Source organism: Simochromis diagramma, unplaced genomic scaffold (assembly GCF_900408965.1).
Source record: "Simochromis diagramma unplaced genomic scaffold, fSimDia1.1 OVJJ01000334.1, whole genome shotgun sequence".
Taxonomy (NCBI): Eukaryota; Metazoa; Chordata; class Actinopteri; order Cichliformes; family Cichlidae; genus Simochromis; species Simochromis diagramma.
The window spans coordinates 2254276-2280126 of NW_024386764.1; the positions used below are offsets into that span (position 1 = coordinate 2254276).

General features: G+C 40.2%; 1 protein-coding gene across 34 annotated transcripts in view; it reads right to left on the bottom strand.

The window, feature by feature from the left end:
- The window catches only part of adgrl2a (adhesion G protein-coupled receptor L2a), an 89852-nt gene that overhangs the window by 44949 nt on the left and 19052 nt on the right, over positions 1 to 25851 (bottom strand). For all 34 annotated transcript variants that reach the window (XM_040031389.1, XM_040031535.1, XM_040031403.1 and 31 more), the window contains exons 2-3: positions 25239 to 25423; positions 9636 to 9849 (exon numbers count right to left, since the gene is read on the bottom strand). In XM_040031389.1, the coding sequence (XP_039887323.1) occupies positions 9636 to 9849; positions 25239 to 25314 (290 nt within the window). In that variant the 5' untranslated portion in view covers positions 25315 to 25423. The remainder of the gene's footprint in view (positions 1 to 9635; positions 9850 to 25238; positions 25424 to 25851) is intronic.

Here is a 25851-nt window from a genome sequence, read left to right on the forward strand (position 1 = left end):
TTTAGCAGAGACCAGAGATAATATTTGTTTCTTCTTATCACAGACCAGTGCGCCCATTTACAGCAGATCATTGGAAAATGTATTACTGGTTGCACTGTATTGTGCTTTGGGTTTTGCTTTTGTTTTGGGCTGGAGACGTAATCGCTGCTCTGTGTCCAAATGTTGTTAATATATTATTAGGTATCTCAGTGGAACCGAGTTGGTTACTGTTGAGGGGCACAGTGATGAATTGACGTAGGGGCTGGAAACTGGTGCCGCTTTAGTTTTTGCTTAAAAACAAACCTACAGAGTTTTAGCTGAGTATCAGGAATGCATGCAGGGCGCTGGGACTGAGATTTACAACACACAACTGTGTCCAGAACAAAGTCGGAACAACAGAAGGGAACATAATTAGACATCGCTCATTCATGTTCCTCTGCATTTCTACAAATCATGCTGACTGAAAGAGTTCATAAATGTTTATAAATGTTTTTGATAGAGAACACCTTCTTATTGTGACTGAGAAGCACAAATGGGTTTTTTTTCCTTCTTTTTCCTTTTGGCAATTTTAATACAGCACATTTTATTACAGAGCAAATCAGCATAAACACACATTTGTTTCCACATCTGTGTGCATCTGTGTTTAGTGCAGATTTCAAGGGGCATTTCACTTTATTAATGACCTCCGTGAGTGATAACAGATGAAAATATCAGCATATTATAGTTGTATTTATGGAAATGAATGACTGTTTTGAAATTAAAACATGCACCTCATGCTGGGATCATAATATGCTGCTTGTTTTTGTGGCTAATATTTCTCGAGTCTGTAGCAGTTTCCATATATTATATGGTCACTTTGATGATTGTTTTTCCTTTGCTCATGCATAAGCATCTCATGCAGGAGCAATATAAATCACCGTGCTTTATCTATCAGATACCAACGAGACTGGGAAATGAATGCATACTTTATGTTACGGGTATGAAAAAGAATTAATTCAAAAATAAAATTTGTGACACTAATGAGACACCGGCCTGCCATCATCACTCAGGCAAATGCGTGAAACGACAGGACATAAACACAAAAAATTCTCATATTTCTCATGAAACAATGTTGACATAAGTGTTGATGGCTCTTTCTGATATATTGCCCTAATTTTAGAGCAGCGGAGCAGGGGGCTCCCTCGTCTGTGGGATTGTGTGACTGTGATGCCTGTCTCCTCAGTGAAACCTCAGGCATCCCCTGAGACCAATTGAGAAAAAAAAAAAACCCCTAATGACTTGTGCTGTGCATCGTTCTAACCCTCATTTTGAGAGAGAGCATGTAATTGAAATTCCTCCCATAAAAAAGTTCAGCATTTTGGATTTGGTAGGGCGCAGGTCTCAAAGTGCACACTAATTAAATGCATGTACAGTACGATCTTTTACTACTCTTAGGCTATATAGTAATTAATCATGTACATAATGATTATTAAGTCAAAGGAAGCATTCCTCCGCTTTCTTTGAGAATTTGAAACTTTCTATGACTATCTTGATTGCTCAGCAGGATTTCACTGAAGCAAAAGTGAAGAGACTACCAATTTATGTTTTAGCTTTTAAAAAGACTTAAAGAAGTTAATAGTAAATATACTATTTCGGAGGCAAAATTATAATTATTATTATTACTCATTTTTGGGGGTTGTTTGTTCCTGCTGTGCCTATACAGACGAGTGTATGTGATGCAGTCATATTTTAGGAAACTTTTAGATCAAACATAGGTTGGCTGAGAATAAGTAAGTACGTACATAATTAAATTAGTAAGTAAGTAATTAGTAAATAATACATTTCAAAGTGTATAAAAGGCTGAAGAGATAAAAAGTCTTAGAGGTCACAGACTAATAAAAACTAGCTCTTTCTCTTCCTCTTCAGGGTGTTTCTCACAGATACTTTGAATGGCAAAATATCTAGAATATATACACATATATCTAAATTTGTTCCAGAATGAATGAATGAATACATTTCAAAGCAAAGCCAAGTCTGAAGAGATAAAAGAAGTAGAGGTCAGAAGCTTAAATCAAAAAGTTATATCTTTCTCTACTTATTTGTGGTATTTTCTTACAAATAATTTGAATTTGAAAATGTCTCGAAAAAATGTATTTAAATTAGTCTCAGAATGTAAAATCAGATCACCAATTTTCTTGACGTAAAACTAAAGCGACTGCAGGAGAGAGCATGATTCTGCTTTGATTGCCTCCATTTCTCCCACCGGCCTTTTAATCACACTGAAGTGTTCCAAATGTAATCCCATCACATCTCTGACCTTTTGGGAGAGGCAGACATCAGTACAATTAGAGTGTGCTGCTTGGATTTCATGTAAATCTCTTTTAAATATGAGCTCCGTCTCAGGGCAGTGGGAAAGAACGCAGTAAGATACCAACAAGGTGAACTGCTAGTACTCGCTGATACCATGTATCCACCATATTTAACCTTTTGCTATGACATCATAAAGCATGTCAGAGGAATGATGGGCCTTGAGGATAATATGTTCATTTAATAATAAATCACGATAACATACAAAAACAGACATAGTGGGAGGTCTACAGCCTTCTGAAATCCTAACATGCCTGTTTTTTATAACTGTGTTATTTTCATAAACTATGCTTTGTATCATGTCAAGCTTTCAGTTTATACGTTTATATTCCAGTTTTACTTTTATGACAAATATGTGGAAATATACTGCATAATTAGAAATTTGGGGATTTGGTCATCACACATTTCATCATCAGATTAATCACAACCACCACCAGGTAATACCGAAGATAAACCTTTAAATATTTAATAATAATAAAAGAAACTACAAAAAATGTGTATTTAGACTGTGTGTGAGTGAAGAAATTTGCTTTAAAAGAGAGAAAAATAGATGACCGGAGAAAAAGCCCTGAAGTGTTGAAATATTTTAATTATATTCAATTTTGAATCAGAAAAATTTCAAACTGATTTAAAGGAAAACGAAACTAAATTAAAAGCTTTTAAAGCAGTGTAGAAAGTAAATCTTTTATTACCATTTTTGCATGTGTCACATCAAGTGCCGGTCATGTGACTGGTTTATTTTAGACTACCGGTAAGATGTCCCTTAATTGCTTAATCTCAGATCATTTTGCACCCACTTCTCGATTTTCTATCCTTCAACTCACTGAAAGCCAAAGCAGCTATTTGTAATTCACAACAAAAAAAAAAGAAAAAATACAGTAGCACCAGCAGCAGTAGCAAAACAATCGCTGTGTAACTGGAGGAGAAAAGCGACATGAGTGAGGGGAGCACATTACAGAAAAAGGCACAATCTACTTCCTGGTGCTCCCAGTTTGAATTTCAATCAAATTAGCATCTCTTAAACTCAAAGTGACCCGTCTAGCTCCATTTCATCTGAAATGCTGATGAGGTTCATGGCACAATTATCAAGGCAGACATCTCTCTCAAGAGGCAAGCCTGTTGATAGCAGACAGGCCATTGAAAAATTAAATCATTTCCAAGGCCAGAGAATAGCAGCAAAGGGAAAAAAATCTGGTGCGAACAGGACACAAAACACACACACACACACACACACACACACACACACACACACACACACACACACACACACACACACACACACACACACACGTGTGTACAGTATAGTCTTTATAAGTATAACCAGCTCCAGTATCAGTATATATAGACCAGTTTATAAGGGGGTGGCCCAATAATGCTGCAGGAAATAGGTTGTTAGAAATTAACCATTAGCATCGCTTTCAACTCACAATCCAGCCCAATATCCGGGTGAGACATCCCAGAAACTTATAATTACTGTCATATGTTTGTGCCATATTTATGGAGCTCACCCGGGAGATTCCAGGCTCTTAAAGAGTCAGGGGGAAGGCTGTCGGACTCACATCCATCCATCTATTGATTTTTAAACCAGAAAAGGTATATCGCCATGCCACTCAAGTCAATAGAAATACTACGGTGACATTCTGCTGGTCAAAATGTGACCTTTACAAGATGACACGACGCGAAGCTAGAACACCCAAGTACAAAGACAACAATTCAGGAAAGCTTCAGAAACAACAATATGAATGTTCTCCTTTGGCCAAATATGAGCTCTCAGTGCAGCTCTGACTTCTAGTAAATGAAAGGAATTTAACTGTGTTCATTCTCAGGCTTGATCAGTTTTGTAAAGAAGAGATGGGAACTCAAAGCTTTACTAAAAAGGAAAAGCTGATGCTTCTTTTGTCGTTGAATTTCAAACTGATACCCAGGAAAATAATACATTTTTAATATAACAGGGGATCATTTTTTATATATGTAAAAATTACAAACAATATAAAAGAATATTTCTGTGACAAAACTATTTTTAAGTTCTCTGACATCGTGCAAAAAAAAAAAAAAAATCCAGTTAATATAACTGGAAGTATGACTGTGTGACCAATACTTTAAGATTTTGTTTGCAGAGCAAAATCACAAAAAAACTTCAACATTTTTAGATTTTCTGAGGTAGCGTTGTGCTTCTGGTGACTTCTGTTATTGAATGCAGTCGGTAAGGTAGGCTGCTTCTGTTTCTGTCTAGTTTCAATAGACTTTTTTCAGCTCCAACCTTCAGAAGGATGATTGTACTTTTTACACACAAATAATTGTGTCATCCCGTCATACTGATATAATTTGCTACCCACTCCCAACACTAATGTTATCATTTTAATATTAGCCATAGTTACGATCCACCACCTTGATGATAACTTCACAGACCGCTAGTGTGGCTGTTTTTAATGTGTGCGCAGGTCATAACTGCTTAATACTTCAGAGCTTTCCTGGCTGCTTAAAATTCCTCATAGAGAGTAGTTCAGTGTTTCTGTGTTAATTGTTTTTTTGTTTTTTTACAGAAGTGTTATTGTGTTAATGATCAAATTTATCTGAAAAACTGGAAACATTTCCAAACTGTAAGAAAATATATCAATTTAAACACTCTGGTGAATCTAAGTGCATATCATGTGTACTTTAGTACTATTAATATCAACAGTAGTAGGCCTCACTTGCTGCATTGCCCAGATTCTCCAATACATACTCCAGACTTCATACGTGGGAAACCAGCGTGCTGCCCCACCCGTCCAACATGATGTGACACGTGTGTTGGCAAATCTATTTCTCTACTTACATTTCATGTAATTCAACACTGGTATTAGCAGTTGTTAGCCTAATGAGGTGACTGTTCCTACCCTTTATTTTTCGAGTGGAGAGCAGTTTCATGCCTCATGAACTTTTGAACATCCCTGTGAAACGTCCAAGCGGAATCTGGATCTTTATGAAATCTTAATCGGCTGCGCTTTAAATAAACACTAACGTCGTACATACAGAGAGGAAGAACAAGGCGCTGTGCTGTCAGGCGGCAACAATGGAGCTCCTCGGAGAGCCTCGCGAGCCGCCCCTGACATTGATATAAATAGTGTAAGCGGCATCATTTATTCTCCAGAACTGCTTCACATTCATTGACAACAACTTCAAAGATGCAGCTAATTGCATGTTAATGTTTTTACAACATGTTATATTTGTAAAAACCTGCTGCATTTAATATGTCATTATGAAATATAACATTTCAAATACACGGTTGTTGACTGGTAATAACAATAATTGTCACGATAATTATTAATTAATAATCAACTCATGCTGTCCCCTAATCCTGCTGATGAATTTAATCTTCTCTGTTAGAGACGTATCTGCACTGATCATTTTCATCAATGATACGCTCTTTAAAAAAAAAACCATGATGCACAGACACCAATCATGTTATGTTACAGCAATCAATGACCTTGTTATCTAATACTTACAGTGAACCTCATTAGTCAAAGAGAAATCAATAGATGTAAGCTGCTCATATCGTATATCCTTTTTTTTTGAGATGATCAGTCGAGGTGCTTCACTGTCATGTTTTCTTATTCCTTGAACTGTGATGGAGACTGATGGACAGATTTAGATCAGTAACATCTAAGCACCAGATGGTTGCTGCATGCACAAGTAAACGCACTACAAAATAATATTCAAATGCACCTAAATTACAGTTTTAATTTAGTAGATGTTATCTGTGTGGCGAGAATGTGTTTGTAGTCATTATCATTATCATCAGCGTAGATGAGGAAATGTAATCATTAACAACTAAAATCCTGAAAAGAAAGAAAAAAAAAAACACATCACTGAATATTATTACCAATGAATTAATTATTTCAAACTGTACTGCCATGCAGTTTCACATCTGCTGGGGAGGTGTCCACATGAAAAATTCCTGTACAGATTATCACCCACTTGAGTCGACTAATTGCTTGCAGCTGAATGTTCTAATTGAGCCACAACAGTCCTAAGGCTATTTTCATAAAATCATTGTGCTCATGAATATAATATGCCAGCTAGATATAAAAACAACTTGGAGTGCCAACAGGATCTATCAAACTCAGTGAAGCCTCAATCCAATTCTCCACACTTCGGGGCCACATCAATTTCGGATGTTTAAAAGTGAACACAGTTTTCCACACACGAGTACTAATGTGATTTCCCCCCACACACTTAAATTAGTAGACCAGAGTAATTATGGCAACAAATATTTTTGGTTCTTGAATCCCTTTATTGATGGAGGCTGTACAGTAGGAAATACTATTTTCCTGTTTTTTCCACATACAGTGTGTGTGCAGGGGAGTGTTCAACAAAGGGACTGTTTTCAGCTGAGCTAGCCTCAGCAGGAGCCAGACAGCGGAGTTTAGACTCGGGGAGGAACCGAGGGCTCAGACCTCATGCCAATGAAACAAACACTGCATTCCAAACAGGCAAAACAATCACCAAGTTCCTTTTTCCCCCATTTGAAGATAATTATTTTTGGCAGCAGGGGCAATCTTTCGTTACATTTGCTTCCTATTTCAGTCTATTGCTGTAAATAAACGGGCAGGAGAAAAAGAATGTGTAATTAGTCCCATATGCAGTCTTGGACATTTGTCAAGTTGTCCTTGAATCTATTTTCATGTCAGTGAACTCCTTTTGCTTTTTATGATACTGACTACATAAAAACGCCAATCCATGCTTTCCACTCGTATAAATAATGACTCACTAATCTGTTCTCACATTTCCATGGTGATCTCAAAGGAACTTTATGTGTTTTGTCAGACGTTGTTCTTGTAAAGTACCTGTTTTGTGGATTTTGAACTTGTGTCCCTCGCAGAGACCTCTTTTATGACAGTTCTCTCTCGCTCTCTTTGAACACTACAGCATCGACATCACGGTGCTAAAAAAACATTTAAAACAACATCTGAAGTTCAGCCTCTGGCACTCTCAGGATGTGAGGAATGAACCCCAGTCCTACAGACATCAGTGTCTGAACTGGAGACACTGGTAGAGAGCGTTTTTGGGATTTGTTGTCAGCCTCCTGCTGGGTCGGTATTTGTGCTTCAGTTTACTGTTTACTGTTGTGTACGAGCGAGGCTGAGGCCAGCGTAATACATATGGCCACAAGCGGAGAGAAGGCAGCCTGCAGCCTTTCAGGACAGACAATGTGAGTCAGCTATCTGACTTCATCAAATAGGACTTGACAATAACCCCCCTGAATACAAGGGCTCTACTTTTTTATTTCATTATTTTTTTTATTTCCCAAGGCGGCGTGCCAGAGTTGCTGACGCTCTCATACCGTCCAATATCTCTCTCTGTGGCAGTCATATGTCATTCCATCCTGTGCACTTTGGCTCCGATGGCATCCCTGTGTGACAACTGGTCTCGTGTATTAGGTCTCATGTATGCAGCGTTCCTGCTTGAGCCAAGTTTGCAAGTGTGTGTGCGCGTCAGCGAACGTGTCGATAGCTTTGCATTTAATGACCGCTACAGAGATGGTTTCAAGCTTGCATTGTGGTGTTCATTTATTCAACTGTCCATTAGCAACCTTTGTTTCCATGAGAGCGTTGTGAAGGAAACTGAACATTTTTCTATAAATGCAAATAATAACTAAATGAAAATGTGCAAGGCTCACAAAAACATGCTTATTTTTTCAATGTAAAGTTGTATTCATTTGCTTACAGTCTGGGATGAGTAGTATCATCTCATTTTATCTGACTTCTTGGACAGAAATACATTTATGAGCTAAATTCCTTGAGAAATGTCCTTTTATCCCTGGTGACATAACGCGGTCAGAGTTACGTAATAATAAGATGACCTGGAATTACTGACTTGGTCTGCAGTGTTAGCATTGTGACACTGCAAATAATGAATAATCTGCAAAATTGGAATTAAATCTTTTTAGTGTTTGTTGTCTCATAAAAGCCTAAAATTCAGATTGGACTAAAGGCTGAAGTCAGACTGGTAATGAACTCGTCTCACTGTATTGTTGGTGTGTTAGTGTTTGTTATAGCACCTCAGCAAACCTGCAATATGAAAAAAGTGCATATCATTAAAATGCATATGTTATGTGTTTCACCTTGACTTTTTAAAGCCCCGGCTCAAAACAGCTTTGGTGCGTGTTGCCTTTCGTTTCCTTAGAAACATTAATGACTGCCCTCAGATGTTCTCGTGTTCTTCTAGTACTGCAGATAAATGAACAGGAGTGGAGAAACTTCTCTCCCTCAGACCACACCGCTGTTGTTCTTGGAACTGCAAAATGGTTAACACATGACTTTATGCCATTAGACTTTGGCAGTTGGTGGTGAATTGACAAATGCAAAACTTAGTGAGTTGAGTTGTATATTTCATCTTAAAAGTGTCAACCCCAAATTTTGCGGTCTGAATGGAAAGCTCAATTCAGATACATGTGCAATAAGGTCAGCTGCAGAAAAATAACTGTATCCATGCACTTTTCATTGAGTGCATTTATTCAATTCTGACACAATTTTTTGGTGCCAATCTAAAGCAATACTGGGTGCCAAAGTTAACACTATCAACCAGAGTGTGAATATCAGCTATGGAGCATCTTTGAATCGTGCTAACAGCCTGCTCTTAAACTTACCAGAAGGAATTTACACATGAGATCAGTATGATTTAGGAAGTTTAGGAAATTCAGACAGTAGAAGTAGAACATTTAGAAAAGTGATACACATTATACTGTAGAAATACTCTTCATCATAATCAATATTTATCATATACATTTTTTTCATTTTTATTTATTTTTAAATATTTATTTATTTTATCGCATAAATGCAGATATTAAATGTATGTATATAAGAGCAGAAATGACAATGGGCAGCAGTTTGGATGGGAAGCTTTGTTACTGCACTCTGTGACTTTGGCTGCGTTTCTGTTTTAATCTGCTCTCTCTGGGCTGTTTGCCCAAATTGATTTAAAATTCCAAGTTCTGATGAAATTTCTAATTCTCTTCTGCTCGGTTTCGGCTGTCTCAGTAGTGCAATCTTATTACACACTCATATTCCGTTTTTCTGTTTTTATGCAACTGACAGCAACACTGTTATTGTTCTGGGTGACTTTTACTCCAAAGCCGAGGGATACGGAGGGTTTTTGTTCTCAACACAGGATGCCAACAGGGGCAACCATGCAAAATGAACAACAGCGGACCACGACAAAGAAAATGTTTATCATGCTTATCAATCATTTCACTTCTGTGACAGCGGAAAGTGCCTTTAGATTTATTAATTATTATTACTGTTATTATTTGGAGGTGTCTGCAGTGTTACCTTTGTGACATGATCTTGTAGGCGTCTGGAAGATAGCAGTTTATGTTCTCCATCTGGAAAGGGTCGGCATCGCAGATCTTGTCGTCCGTTCGGCCATAGTTGGCGCTTTCGATCATAATGACATCACTTCCTGGACACCGCAAATCAATGGGGTAACCCTCACAAGACAGCTCTCTCCGCACTAAGCCAAATGGCAGGGCAGCTCGACTAAACCCTGAGGGAGAAGAGAAGGAGAAGGAGCTCTATCAGTGCGGATCGAAGCATGGAACTACAGCGACTTAGCGGAAGAGGGAGGCAGGAGACAAAAGAGATCAGAGGTGGATATACACAAAGGAAGCATCTTCAAACATCGCTTTCTCTTATTTTATTCAGAAGATGTAACTTTTCATCAATATAAATAAGAAATCTAAAGAGTAAAAGCCCAGACTACACTGCAACTCTGACATACATCAGTATGCCGAGTGAACATCTCAGATCTAAACCGCACCAGGGAGCTAATAGTGTTAGTATGTCATCCACGTGCCTTAACTGCTACTAAAAAAAAGAGAAATCAATATTTGTCATTAAAGTCTAGTTTGTCAGCTTAAATGTCTGGAGCCTTGTTTCCCCCTGTGACCATCTACATAAGCATGCCGACACAAGAACAACCTCTAAAGGCTGATGTCACGTTAACATAAACAATTAAATAAATACATTTTTAACCATCTGTTTTCTTCTTCGTCTCCTCTGCTGTTGTCGCGTGTTTCACTTCAATACGGGGCCTGACTGACACTGCAGAGTCTATCACTGGAGACTTGCGGTTTACTTGCAATGCTCATTTTTCTATCCAAAATGAAAAAGAACAACAAGCATGACAACATGAGTGTAATTTAATCCACTTTCCAGTGCTGACAATCGAAGGCAAGGCTATTGGGAGGCTGAAAAAAAGGTTTATGAATGTGAGTGTGTTCAGTGTGTGTGTGTGTGTGTGTGTCGGGGAGGGGGAGGGGGGAGGAAAAATAGAAAAGAAATCAATATTGTGGCTCGGCGAATACGAACAATGCCAAAAGCCATATTTAAACTAAAAGTGAACTACCTGCATAAACTATAGCGCTCTACATACTGCGTGTCTTTTTGGCGAGAGCAGCTTCCTGCAGCTATGTCATGTCAGATATCAAAGAAACCTGGCGCGGAGCTAAAAATGATTTTCAGATGCTTCTCTGCAGACTCTGAATCACGGCTGAATAAAAACTACAGTTTCAGTCACCTTTATAGTGCTTTAAACATCGCTGTTAATGCAACTTGGTTGATGGCTTTGTTTCCGAAGAACGCGTTTCCTTAATGAGCTTTATTCACAGTTGCAAAAGAAAATAAAGCACGCCACGCCGCCACTTCTAATGCACTAATTCGTTTGGCTCCTGGACAAGCCCGGGCGATCCATATGTGCAGTTGTTTGGAATTATGAAGCACTTTATTACTTCATGAGGCATTGTGTGACATGGCATTGTGGCAGCTGTTTACTTAAAGCCACCGAGTAAATTGGTCAAGAAAGGCTAAGTTCATTGTACCCTGCTGAATGATTCATCAATTAATTACCAAAACAATTATCTTAGTGTGATTTAAAGGCAAAGCTACAGTGGCAGGGGATTAGCATTCTGCTTTTTCTGCTTTGCCTCGTAATGCTCCTGTGGTATTTTACAAAGTAAGATAAATGTCAGCTTGTATTGCCAGATCCACCGTTTGTGAGCCAATCAGGTGAAAGGCCTGTTTCTGAAGGTGCTCGGTGAGGAGCTCGGGGTAAACAAAGGATATATCTGTATGGATGAGGGCAGCTGCCCTGGCCTATCACTAAAAGACTTTTATTTGTTTGGGAGCATAAAAATCATCAGGGAAGGATCTTTTTTCCTCCACTTGCACTTTTTGACAGCAAACTTTCTCATGTGACCAATAGACATGAAAAAGTAAAGGCTTTCAAATATGATAGGTTTCGGCTGTATTTCATTTTTGCAGCCCCTTTCTCTCTCGAGTCAAAAAGAACGCTTAAGGTGATAAACAATATATCAGAGATGTTGGCTTGAGAGAAAAACCCCCTGAAACACAGCATGTTAAGAGCAGGACTTGACAGCCAATCTTGAGTTCGTGTCAATGTACTCCAGCTTTGTCAAAAGACTGAAATATGATGTGTAGTAACTACAAGAGCCTATGTAAAACATCACTCAAACCCGTATCGCAATTTTACGCTTAAATCATGTCACAAAAGTGGTGGATGTGTAATGGAAACTCATCTATTGCTTTTCAGTCAGCTGTTGTCACATCAAATGAAGAATTGACAGCTTTCACTTTTTTTCTGCATATGAGGAATAAAAATCATTTTAAAACGTGATTTCAATAACTGAAGCTAACACATTTTTGCTACCCTGCCTTAATATAAAGGTGACCGGGCAGCAGATCAGCATGACTGGGTGGGATACGGTAAACTTGGCCAAGTGTTCTGCTTTTTTGGCCATGTGTAAGACCTCCGAGTTTGATCTCCAAATCCACAGCCAAACCCACTGATGCTCTGCGTTTCTGGATCACTGTTAAAACACTTAAATCACTCTGCCTTTACAATCTTCTGGTTTTTTATGATTTAGAGCTGATGCAGTCCCTGCGCTTAAGTAGGAAAACAGCGGCCGGAGCAACGAGGAGATAAATGTAGGCTCAAGAGTACCGTACGACTTCTACAAAAACACGCTGTGAAATTATTTTCTTGTTCATATTACTGGTTCTCAGACAAAATTGCTGTCCTCTAAATTCATTTCATTCACCAGCTGGGCTTGTGCATCATGAACCAAAAGCAGCGTCGTAAACAACCTCAAAAAGCCTCTCAATTGATTAGGCCTGAGGCTGATTTTTTTCCCTCTCTCTGGTGTCAGATGGTATTTTTAGTTCATGGGGAGATGGGTGACAAAGATAAATCAATATGGGGGGACAAACAATAGTTCTGTAAACAAATGTCAGTGGAATAGATGGGTGTCCTTATTTCTCAATTAAGTTAGTAATGTTGTATTGTTTGTACAAGTATTTCATTTCATTTATTCAGTTTTGGATGAGATCCTCAGAAAATCTGTCCTCCTCACATACGCATTTGTCACTGTTTCACTTAAATAAGTATTGACCAAGATCAGCCCCACAAAAAATCATTTCTCTGCTATGCTGGGAGACTAAAATGTGCACTTTAAATAATGTTTTCTTAGGTTCTTTTCTACTGTATAATAGAGGCTTTGTGCCACTCCTGAAAATAAATCCTCTTTGTCTGTTTTCATATAGATAGTATGAAGGAACCAAAACACCATCGATCACACGTCGCAATTACACGAGAATAATATGATCACACTGAATCTAACATAAACAAATCCAATGCTTACTGTCTCACTTAACTAAATGATTTCATTATTCAAATGAGCCAGAAAAGTAATCATTATTTTGCTCATGGGGCCATTAGCATAACTATTCAGCGAATGCATGATATGAAAATTATTTACTTTCCATACGGTGACAGTAAAACATGTCAAGAATATCAATACGCGGCGGATGCTAAAATATTGACGACGTAAACCATCTATTTTGGTTTTCCTGCGCACTCTTGCTGATGTTCTAAAAACCCACCCAGACAGAGCTCAGCAGTTAATTGGAGGAGCTGAGGGCACTTGTTGCTATATTATGTTTCAGGAACCTCTTTACCTCGGAGCTTTCTACAAAGAGGCTGCTGAGCAGACAAAATGGCGCCACCCAAGTGTACGCTGATGGTTCACGGACAGAAAAACATCATCACAAGTCTGCGCCTGGAAAGAGTTTTTAGATGTGCTCGTTTTCTCCTGTCTTTTCCGAGCTATGCGGCCAAAAGAAGCCCGGCAGCCCCATCGTCACTGATAGCACGCACTTCAGAGATCTTAAAATACGAGATGCTATTTTACTCGCTTTGATGTGCTTTCACTTTAAGATAGTGCACGGATGTATACAAGCTCTTAAAATATAGATTTATATCAATCAAACACGAAGAAGGAGAATTTTTGAAGCATTCTCGCCATTAATTAAACAGCAGGGAGTGAAAGTTTAAGACATAGACAAAAAAAAAAAAAAGATATAATATGGAAAGCTCAGTCCTGTCACCATGGCAACATGATGGGAGCAGAGACATTACTGGCCAGGCCCTTATCGTGGCCCTGTTGACACTTTCTAATCAGAAATTCTGGTCAGCCGTCAGCCCCACCACCACGACCACAAGAAGACCAGTCCGGCTCATCGTCATCGGCTGTCACGGAGCAGAGCGAGGATTACTGACATCATCCTCCCGTAAAGCATTCAGTCAGGGCTCTGTCTTTAATGTGATGCGATTCGACAGTAAACCTTAAAAATGTCGTGCATTTCCCAGTCAACAAGTGAACATTATAAAACATCTGTTTGCTTTAAAAGAAATCTGAGCACTTAACCTTTTGACATGTGCTTGTAAACGCTGTAAATGGTGTTGGAACATGCTAGTAATTGACTCTGATTGGTGTATAGCACCTCTATTTCCATGGGTTATAGCACTTTATTAAGCCAGTGACAAACCTCTATTTAAGGCTTTCCACTCCGGCTTTTACTACCCAGACTAACCTTTGCGATGACTTTAAGCACGTACAGAAGCTGAGGCTGAAGAACTGTGAGAAACCTCCCATATGTAAGGGCGGCCGATTAAGCGCCGTCTCGTTGCCGTAATGTTTTAATTCATTTTTCTCACAGATGAGCCAAATCAATCGGAAAGTGACCATCTGTTAGGATATGAGTGTCATTGAAGCAGAGGTAATGACGAAAATGTCTTCCTATTTCACAGAAATGAGGAGACATTAGGGTCTTTTTCAGCCATGTAGAGACTGTGTAGTCTCATCAAGCCGGATAACAGACATAAAGAACATGCAGTCAAAACGGCTGCATTTAATCAGAACACCAAACTTACTATCTTTCTATGAAATACAGTTTTTTTTCAGTATTTCTTTGCTCCAACCCTAATGCATAATTGAGAGTAGTCTGCTTTTCATCACAGCTATATTGCATCCAGCAAATGGTTTTTAAATCAAAATGACTCTGCAACTCCAGTTATACTTTTTCCAGAGTTAGTCCAGGGGCTAGGCAGAGGCTGATCAAAAGGTCTATTCAGTCATCATTGTGCTCCGAGCACAAAAGAGGACTCGAGATTATTTTGATGTCACACCAGATAATTTTTCTGTCGAGAGCCAATGAGAAGTGTGACGGGGACGCTCCCGATGCTTGTCGTCTGCCGTTAACGCAGCCCTTTGATTTTCCTCGCTGCTCTGATGAGAGCTAAACAGCTGCTTGTAAATGAGCTAGCTTCGCTGCTCGGCCAGCCATTATTCTGCACTCCTGAGCCGACAAGGTCGCTTGCTGGGGGGATTTTGGGTGAAAGGAAAGTGTGGCCTATAGCATTAGCTTGGAGCCACAGGAACCACAGCTTGAGTCCCCCAGGTTCTGGCACCCCCGAGCCCCCTCCCTTTTTCCTTCGAGTCTGCGAAGGAAAAGAAACCTTTAAGTCAAAACTCTTCCCACAGTGCTGATTCTATAATCCAGAGATATCCTTTACAACAGCATGTATTCTTAAGAAGTCAGGTCCATGCAGGGGAGGAGAAGAAAGAAAATATTGCATATATCCTGCAAACAGCAGGATATGGTCGACTGCAGACTCTGTGTGGCCATTGTAAAGAAGAATTGCACGGGCTCGACAGATATTAACGTTCTTTGGAATTCCTTCATATTAACTTTAGCTTATTTTGTAGCTAACAGCAAACAGCAGTTACACGTGCAGACGTTTCATCTGTAATTCAGCCCAAAACATCTGTATATAATTAAGGTGTTTGAAATTCTATATATATATATATGTATATATGCAGAATATAATTTAGTCTTTAAAACCTACTTGCACATAGAGAGGGAGACAGGATCAGAGAAAGATATTGGGAGAAGAACAAGAGGCAAAGAGCAGCAGGAGAATGAGCATTCCAACCTCATTTGTATTCTCCACCATCCAGTTCACTCCAGTTCATTTACATCTCTGCTACTTCCATAGCAACAGCAGGGGGGCTATCAGGAGCATCTTTGATATAGGTACATGACTCTGAAAAAGATCTTGTCATTTTCCTCTGAATAGGTACTGTGAGAAAAAAACCCATTTTCCATCCTTTTGGTTTGGGTGGGCCTCCTTAAACAGGATTTTAACCTGTCACAGACTCTCCCCCACCCCCCGTTTAGTTTTTCCCTCCAACCAGCACCTGTAGACATATGTCTGCACTAGAAATACCATCATTGCATAGGAAGGAAATATAATCCTGTGGAAACCAAGCACCCGAGCAGGGTCCGAGTATTTATTGTATTTTCTTTCTGATCCGTAAGAGTTTGAACAAATGCATCGAGTCTTAATGCCAGACAGAATCAGAATGCACAACAACGGCAGGAAAACACAACCTCATCAAGTTCCATGTGCACTTGTATGTAAATCAACCTTTAGGCCTAATTAAGCTCTATGGGGCTCATCAAGGTCATAAATCCCATTTTTTCATAAAGCATTATTGACTTCACATTATCTGCACATGTCGGCTGACTGCACTCGCACAAGCACACAGTGTCATCTCACTGTCTAATATCGGATAGCCCTGAGGCCAGGCAGTGTGTGTGCGTTGCTGTGTGTGTTTGTATTTGTGGGAGAGAGAAATGGGGAGTGCTTTTTAGGTCACACACAAAAAAGCAAGGACATCTTCCGGTAATGAAATGGCTGCGATGACCATCAAATAGTAAATTTTGTTTCATGGTCCCTAACAAATGGTCACTGCCAGACTTGAATTTTAAATCGCTATACATTTAGAGATTATCAAAGAGAGGTCAAGGCTTCTCGCCTCGTGTTATCACGGTGTGATACCCGGCACAGTGTGGAGGCTTTACTGCAAGGATCTAAAAGATAAAATATTCCAAATCGTGACACAGCTTCAGTTTTTTTAGCAAAGTAAACTGATTATTATTTAACTTTAAAGTGAACATGCTGCATGCTTTGTTTTATTAGCAGTGTCCTGATCCCACGAGTCGTCTTAAAGAGCTTGATGTGGGGCAGTCCCCGTTAGGGCTGCGTGGCACAGTCATAATTCTGTGATCGTGAGTATTTAACGTGACGGCTCACTGACTTCTGTGGCATTTGCTCAAACTCTGCTAACTCTCTGAATCCAAACATCTGAATACACCAGAAATAAACCTCCAGTAGCCACCAAGCACGTTTAAAGGTGGGAGCAAAGAGTATCGGTGTAAAGGAAAAGAGGGAGCTGAATTTTTTAAAAGTGCACAAACCCAGAACGTGAGCGTGAGGCTCACAGCAACACAATATTTGCTTTGTCTAGACTATCTAGTTCCAATAAATGTTAAGTAAAAATCTGATTACCAGCCCCGTTCCTCCAAACAAGAGCAAAGCATCGTAGTGACAGCAGGTCTGTCAGAACACTGAAAATATTTAGCATGTTTTTAAATGCGATGAGTTTTTTGCAAAACACCAGTCAGACTTGAATTGGTTTGTGTTTGTCACATCGATACCATTTTCACAGTTTCCATTACAAAGAATGTAAAAATTGGACTGAGATGCATTGGGTAGCACAGACTTCCTTCTCTGCTCCAATGAAGCGTTTGATGCTCCTCAATTCAGTAAAGAAGCATTTCCCAATGGGTCACCAGCAGTGGCAGTACACACAAATGAGAAGGATCCATCTGCTGCATGTTTGCCTTCCCAAAGTGCACTTCTTCAAGCAGGCCACAGCAGTGGTTCCTTTCCCCGAGACTCAGCCCTCATGTGTATGCATTTGTGCCACATTATTCAGCTAGTGCTTCAACTGACCCCCACCTGGCATTTAAATTCCCTGACCAACACGCTAGTCATGCCCTGATGACACGACTACTGCTCCAACTGAATTCTTTATGCAGCTCTTACTCAGACTAGACTGCAGACTTGCTGCCTTCTAGGTTCGGCAGATTGTTATGTGACAAAACACCGTTTTACTCTGATACAATGGCCTCATCCAAGGTTATGCACAACTCCAGAGTACTTATCTGACAAAGACAGAGCAACAGTTGTTTGGTTTGATTTGATTTTTTTTTACTTTTTTCTTCTTCTTTTTTTAAATCATGGGACACTTATCTTAAGATTCCCTTTGGTTCAAGGATTCCAGCTCATGATTCTTGAATAGAAAGTTGAAATTGAATTTAACTCAGTTTATCAGGGATTTATTTGGCGTTATTCATTATAATCCACAGGCTAAGGCTTACCTTGACGGCCTTCCATGTTACATGTGTTTTTCCCCCCCAGTGAATCATCTTACCTTTAAAAAGAAGGTCCGCACCAACATTTGTATGTGTGTGTCTGTTTGAAACTTTGACTTCTGGAATAACCTCGTCTGAATCACGTCTGATGCCCAAAATTCTCACTCCTCCATCTGTCTGCAGCCCTCACACATGTCACAGCAGGAAGTTCTCATTTAAGAGTTTCAGATGTCGCTCATGGTTATCAACCTTATTTACTGCATGCTGGCTATTTTAAATAATGGTGGTGGTACTGGTGTGTTTGGAGGGGGTTGTCTTGAAATTAAGGTACAAACCGAATAAGAGGCATGGGTAAGTAATATAAAAATGCACCAAGGGGGGGTTGGGGTTGAGTTGATATCACTAATTTAATTTGATAGTCCTTTATAAGATGTCTTTTATTACAGTTTTCCTTCCGCCCATCATTTACCCAAGAGTGGGGCTTAAAAGCAGGAGCCAAAGCCCCTGACATGCAATCACACTCAGGGGTCATTCTGGCTCACAAAGTCACACGAGGTCAAGTCATAGCGTTTTTACAAGCGCATAAACGCCCTGAGCTAGCATGTGTGAAGCCTGCCAGCAACTAAACCAGCAGGTCGTGACATCTTCCTTCTAACTAAACAGCTTCTTTATTTACTGCAACCTGCTTTGGCACCATTTGGTCACGTAGCCAAGAAGCACAAAAACACAGAAGAAAGTACAAATACTAACTAGAGAGGAAAGCTGTAAGTTAACAAAGCTTCATGAAAGGGCATTCAGACTGACTTCAAAAGGTCGTGGCTCTAAATTCAGTATATTTATGGGTGTAGTTTCACCACCCCTCAAATACAGGAGCCTCTTCAGGATTTATAGCTGCTCTAAATCAGCAATGAAGAACAGGACTCCAGTAAGGGCAAGCAGGGATATATTACATGTGACTCTTGAGAGCGAACTGTAAAATCTGTGAAATCATAAGGCTCTAGATATATTACGCTCTCTTAACAGAAGCTGTCATTACATGTCCTGCAATCAGTTTTCCTTTGCATGACATTCAAACCGTACCTGCGCTTTTCTGCGAGCGCGTCTTTCGGCAGTGGCCCTCACAATGAAAATGTGATTACGTCCTCTTTAAACACCTGCAGATTGTTGCTGTTTACGTATTTCAGCTGTTGAAACGAGTCGATGGTTTCATAAACAGCAGTTCAGGACCACTTCACTGCCTTAGTTGCTCTTGTTGTTGAAATCAGAAGGTGCGGCGGAGCTAAACTGCTCGCGCTGATAAATACGTGTAATTCACCCTACGAAGGAAAACGGCAAAGAGCACACAGTTAAATCCATTCATGAGGATTTCCTCCATCTCTGATTTTGCAGAAGGAGCTGAAAAGCGAACATGGACACGCTGCGACCCATGTGACCTGAACTCTGCAGTTTAATCACCTTAATATTCCACATCATTACAGCAAAAGAAAAAAAACCGACATTTGCCTTTTGACCAGCTGAGCTAGTTCATTTGTGCGGCACAAGGTGTTCACGCTGGTTCTTGTTTGAAATACTATCGACACCGGATAATCAAAAACATTCGACTCATCCTCCCCTTGCAGACAACACTTCATCAGTAGAGTTTGCATGAGGTCTGTCTGTAGTCCTTGATGTCCACTACACAGGCTCTAAGAGCCTGTGCTATTTCTGCCATCATGCGAGGAGGTTCAGGTCTTTTCTGAACACTTTTGTATCTGCTGGATATACCGAAACCTTTAACATCAAATCTTGCAGCTAACCCGGGTTTCAGGCACAGCAAGTAGCAAATATGGAACACGAGGGCAAACACAGACAGAACTTTTAAAACGGAGGCATATCTGTGACAAATTGAAGCCTGCTTATACCAAGATGCTCACATCTGCCACGGTCACATTAGAGACTACCAACAAAAGCACAAAACAATAAATTTTCCATGAACAACAGTCTCTGGTTATAGACCACTGCACTGGAGAGTGATAAGATAGATTTGTTTTCCCATATTTGGGATTTAGAGAAAAGACTTGATAAGGTTATCAGAACATGTTTTGTAGATTGTTTGGGATATACCCGCATGATTCTACCAGGGCAAGAACAAAGCGAGACAAAGCATGACGGTAAAACTGAAGACAGACAGGGACATGTGGGTAAATGACTAATCTAAGGGTGCCTGAGATACGACCGAGCAGAGGGCTCGTGGGACCCGTGTGAATTCCCGTTATCCAGACAGATCAGCCTGGAGAATGACGGGACAAGGTAGGTTTCACACTAAGTCTGAGGCTCTGTCATGCTGAACCACTCTCTCAGACAGGCCTGAAACCCAATTAAAGACCATGTTAGAGGTTGAGCAACACATGAGGAAACACAGTCTTGTTGTTTTGTAGCACAGGACTGGAACACGCGTGGCTTAATTAAAGCAGTAACCGTATTTGAAACAGGAAACTCTTTGCTTCGGTTTAGAAAGAAAGAAAAAATGACCATAGAAACCTTGTGGAAATGCGTGAGAAATCTGGGGGCAAAATGCTTTATGAAAGACACTTTAGCATCCCCGCCATGACTGACACGGCATCGTATCTGCTGTTTGAGCTGCCGCATCTGTGTCGCGGCCCCAGATCTGGGCACGACTTATGGATGGTGACAGCAAACAACAAACTAATGATGCTTTCCAAGGTTATCTCCGCATAAATAGCCATTAAGAAGAATGCTGACGCGGCAGTCCAAATCCACGAGCGCAGGCTACTAGGAAGCTGTTAAAAACCTTTAGCAAGGGCAACGAGTTAGCAGTCATAGATTTTGGGTTAGTGGAACATCCTTAAACTGCCTCAGTAGCCAGGTGAAGGGAATATCAGTGTTTGGGTGGGAGAAAGGAGAGTGCCAAGATGTCAGCGCTTCACCATGCTTGTGCATGACAAACACCAACCTGGAGCCAGCTGTGACAAAGCCCTAATCCAGAAAATCCCTCCTTCCTTTGCTGAAAATCCTAATGAGGATTTGAAGTACTCGGCAGGGAGGAGACCCGGGGGCTGTGGTTACACCTTGCCACTGCTTGCTCTCCCAGTCATTGTCTCCTTATCTCCTTATTGGCCAAGCCTGGCTGGCGATGAAAGAGACATGACAGCATGGTGGGCCTTCGTACACAGGCCCCACGCCTGCCTGGCTCCGCGGGGAGCCAGATTCCACAAACAACCAGTCTGCCACAAACAACCAGGATGACATCACACAGGAGGTAGAAAGACAAAACCAACAGAGGTTGGTTTAGACACACGAGATAAAAGGAAATTTTAAAAATCCAGCCCTTTAGCCTTTACCGTTTTGCTTCAACAATAAGCAAATTGGAAAGTATGAAAACTTAGCATTTCAGAAAGTAATTATGCAACAACTGATTTGTCTCTGTTAACAAATTAGGTATGGGCCAATGTTTTCAAAGGCTGGCTCATAGCTAAATGCCAAATTAAGTGATCAGGGGACTGGAGCATGGCGACGCAGCGGGGTGCTATTCTTTTTCCACGGACACAACCGACACAAACGAGTATTCAAAAAGGGAAAAAATGGTTTACTCATCTAACAGTGTTCTCTTTTTATTTTTAAGACAACTAAGAAAGAGGCACCTGGTGCTGGGCAGAATGAACGGCTAACGATTAGTCTGAGATACAGTGTGTGTGCCTTTAAAGACCGGGCTTATGATAACAGGATTTATAGTTTACCTGATTGGATTTACCTGTTAGATAGTTATCTTCTTATCTTCTTGCCCTAATGCTGGTCAGTAAGACACTGGAGCAGAAAATAGAGAACAAAAAAGAGAACAACGTGGAAAATAACAAGATAGCAGCCTGCCATCCTAATGAAGTTATAAAACAGGCTTTTATGGTTACAAGAAAAGGCTAAATGGGTCAAATAGGTGGTGCCAGAGCACTGGGAGAAGCCGGGTCCTGCCCTTGCAGGTCCTGGTTCACATTATTCTGCAGGCTTTTACTTCTAGCCTTTATATTTTCAAAACACCTTGATTATTTCTCTCCACAGACTTTGGTGTGACAGCTTTTAAAACCCTTCTCTTTTCATTTCACGTGGTACAATAACAGGCCCTTTCTTGCTGCCCTTGAGAAATCTCAAGTACTTTGAACATTTTAAGCATCGAGGAGAAACTAGTGTGGTTTCAGGGTCTGTGACAGAAACGGGAATTCTCAAGCTCGTTTGCCACTTTTGCCACTGAACAAGCAGCTTTTATTATAGTGCAATGGAAGAGAAAATAACTGAAGTTTAATTTTTGTTGCATAAGGTCGACATGCCCTACTTGAGATAGTTTTTCTTATGTTTGCTTATACATCTGCAAAACATGATCACTCACACAGTAACATCCGTACACTGTGAAACTGTGACAATTAAATTAAACAAACTTCCCAAAAAGCTCCCAGGAAAGGGAATTTCCTGATTAAGTGTTGATAATAATTTCAAACCAACAATGGTGCAGGAAGAGCAGCGTAGGGACAGGCGAGTGTGTCGCAACTTTCACCCTAATATCGCATTTCTAAAACTGAATCCCTGCTCTTCGGTTCGGCCCCGCGTAGTTCCAACAATCATCGGGAAAACTTCGACGAGAGCGTGTGGCTGAGCTGGGTGGGAATTGTTATTCTGTCGCTGATACATACAAATCCTTTCAACCCCACCAGAATTCACTAAATTATTTTGAAAGATATGTGAGCCAATTTAATCATGTATTGCAGGGGTAAATCACGACTGGGTTTTTTTTGTTTTTTTTGCAAAAAATATTATTACTTTGTAAATTACACCTTCGCCTCATTTTAGATGGGTTGTCATGGTGATATCCACAGGGAAAGCCAATGGGACAAAAGGAAATAAACCCACTACTTTACAGAAGACCACTGTGAGCGTGATTGTTGTGCTGATGCACAGACAGACAGAAACATAGGTAGACAGATGAAATGAACGCTATTAATCACTGTGTTTAGATCGCCCTCGCTCTGTTTCACAAGGTAAATTAAAGACTGTAAACATAATTAATTAGTGGAAGGCAAAACATGCGTAGAGCATTGTGAATATTAATGTGTGAAGCCTGACGCTCACCTATAAGCTGAAACCAGTGCTGCTGGTGTCTGTGGGCTCTTTCTGTTTTAAAAGGGCATTCCCACACTTCAGTATTTCACTTCCATGAATTTAGGGGGAATTCAAAAGGTCAAAATTGATTCACCAGAGGCCAAGATATTTTTGTCAAGTCTTTCCTTCTTAATTCTTTTCCCACTTTTTCCAGTCGCTCTCCTTTAGAACTGTCTTAATGGACTGAGTAGTTCTTATGCTAAATTATTTTCACCTGATGTCTCTTTAATAAAGGTGAAGCTAAATTATAGACGGAGAGCAGAAAATAAAAAAGTAAGTCTATACTGTAACCAGCACTGGTCTCATATCATCGTGAGTGATCGTAGTATCTATGTCGTAACGACGCCCGTGTGGGCTTTTGTGCAGTACTGTCTGAAAGGTATGTAACAAATCAATTTTGGAAATTAATGCTGCAGAATAGGCTGAGGAGGGTGCAATTTTGAGAGATGAGGATGTGAAGGGAAAAGAAAAAACGGGGGAGAAATGAGCCCAGCAAATACAGATATTCATGAAGAAAAAGTGAAGGCATGAGACAGATGGTCAGTATCGGTATTGGCTGTGTGTATGAGTCTTTCTTTAGATACAACAAAAAAGAAAAACTGGAAAACTAACTTTAAACTATTTACAGCACTGCACTAACCCATTTAATTCAATTATAAAAATGCATTAAAAAGATATTAGGGGTAGACGCAGTTTAATGAAGCATGTTTACTTGAGGATATTGTTTGTAATGAACTGTTTCTGGGCTGAGATGGGAAAAAGGAGAAGGTGGGTGGGGGGCTCGGGGAGGAGGCTATCCAGCAAGAGGAAAAAGGTGAATGACAAATGCCATGTTATTAATAAACGGGGCTATTTACGTGTTTTTGAACCCGTTCTCCTCCCCGATTCTGGACACATTGTCATGTCTGTCTCTTCTGCCAGAGTGGACTCACGCAGCACATGCAGTTCACTCCTTCGCACTGTTGCAGCAGATGTGTCTTAAAAAACCATTAGTCTATCGACAAGATTTATTGCAAACCCTGCTGACTGAATTTTGTGGAGCACCCGGTAAACACCAGAGGCAACGCAACATGGATAGGAAAACCTCTGAGGTTTTCCTAAATAGATTAACGTGTATATACACGAGTCTCGTAATTGCTCTTTGCCCGAGGTTCAGAATTGGGGTTTAGTAAAGTGCCAATATTTGAGGAAAACATATAGATTTGTATGTGCGTGCATGTAAAGACAGTGCAATCGTTTCCCCGACTGTTTCCCATACGGTTTCACATTTCTTACATGAAAGATCAAATTGAACCCAGGTGATACATGAGAAGACCATATGGTAAAGCACATCGTGCCAGTGTGACCTGCTACAGTGTAAATGAATCTTGAGAAATCATTACCTTGAAAACTTGAATGAGTAATCCTACATTATTAAGTTTTTTAAGAAGTAATAAAGCAGGTATAGCGAACAGTTGGCGAGATCTTAAAACAGTTGGCAGCAGTGAAGCAAAATCTGTAAAGACTCATCTTATACTGCACGAAAAAGATGCCAACCTCGCTTTATTTTAAATCCAATAATCAAACGTCTAAAGTAAAGCACCTCTAGTCTTGCGATTAAACACTAATAAGTAGAGGATACAGTTTATGAGATAAGGCTTGGACGCATAAATCTTGTAATTACGATACAGCTGAGAGTGATTTAATCAAAACTTAATGCAGTATGATTAAAACACATTCAAGCTTTATATTTTTTGAGGTGTGAAATCTGTGTGCCTGCCTGCCATGAGACAGAACATTTTAGTGAGGAATTTAAAAATGGATCCAGCTCTGATGCCACTGGGAACAACTGACGCTTTCAAGCAGAAAATCTCAGACAAATCACAATTTACCAACTAATGAAACCACTCAAGATTATCCCCCATCCGCCTGTGCCCACTGTCCTCCAAGCTGCATTACTTACACAAGCAGTGGCTGCACTCAGAGAGCAGATTTGGCTTCAGCCACAATGTAACTGCTTATGCTATATGCAGTAGAAAACAATAGCATTAAAAAAATACGTTTTTTTATGTGAGCCTGAAAAAAAACAACAACACACTTTTTCAAAAGACGCTATCAAAAAAAAAAAAAACTAGCAGTATGTTTTTGACGAAAGCGAGAGGAGCTACTTACCCTCTGTGGAGTGTACTTGGGCTAGAGTGATGAGAAACCAGCAGAAAGTGGGTAGTTTCCACAGGGAGCAAGACATGGTGCCAGGTGTTGATGTTGTGTGGCAGATTTGTGTTGTGACTAACAGGTTCTGATTAGAAAAGTCCAAGCCAAGTGGTCTCAGAGATGCTCATCATTGATCCTCTAACCTGCAGAGAACACAAAAAAAGACATTCCCTTCAGCAGTGATAATAATTCAACGTGCGAGCTCTGTCCTTGTGTGATTTCACAGTGGAATTCATCCTGTAACACTCGTGTCACAAGGCACTTGATGCTGCATATACATCCCGCTGCAGAAATGTGACAACTGTGAAATGCCACAAACCCCGTGCAAGCCACTAAAATAAGCCCAGAAGTTCAATAATCCTGCAAAGGGAAATCCCTTGATGGCAGCTCAATGCTAACTATTTCCCCAGCAGGGAGGGGTGGGGGTGAATCGTTGTGTGTGTGTAAGCCGAGGGGGGGCTGAGTGGGATCAGCACCGTGATCAAAAAGACGGATCCCGCCCTGTCCACCTTCTACCTTCTCAAGACCTTTAGCGATGCTAACCTTATCAAAACTGTGTCAACTTGTATTT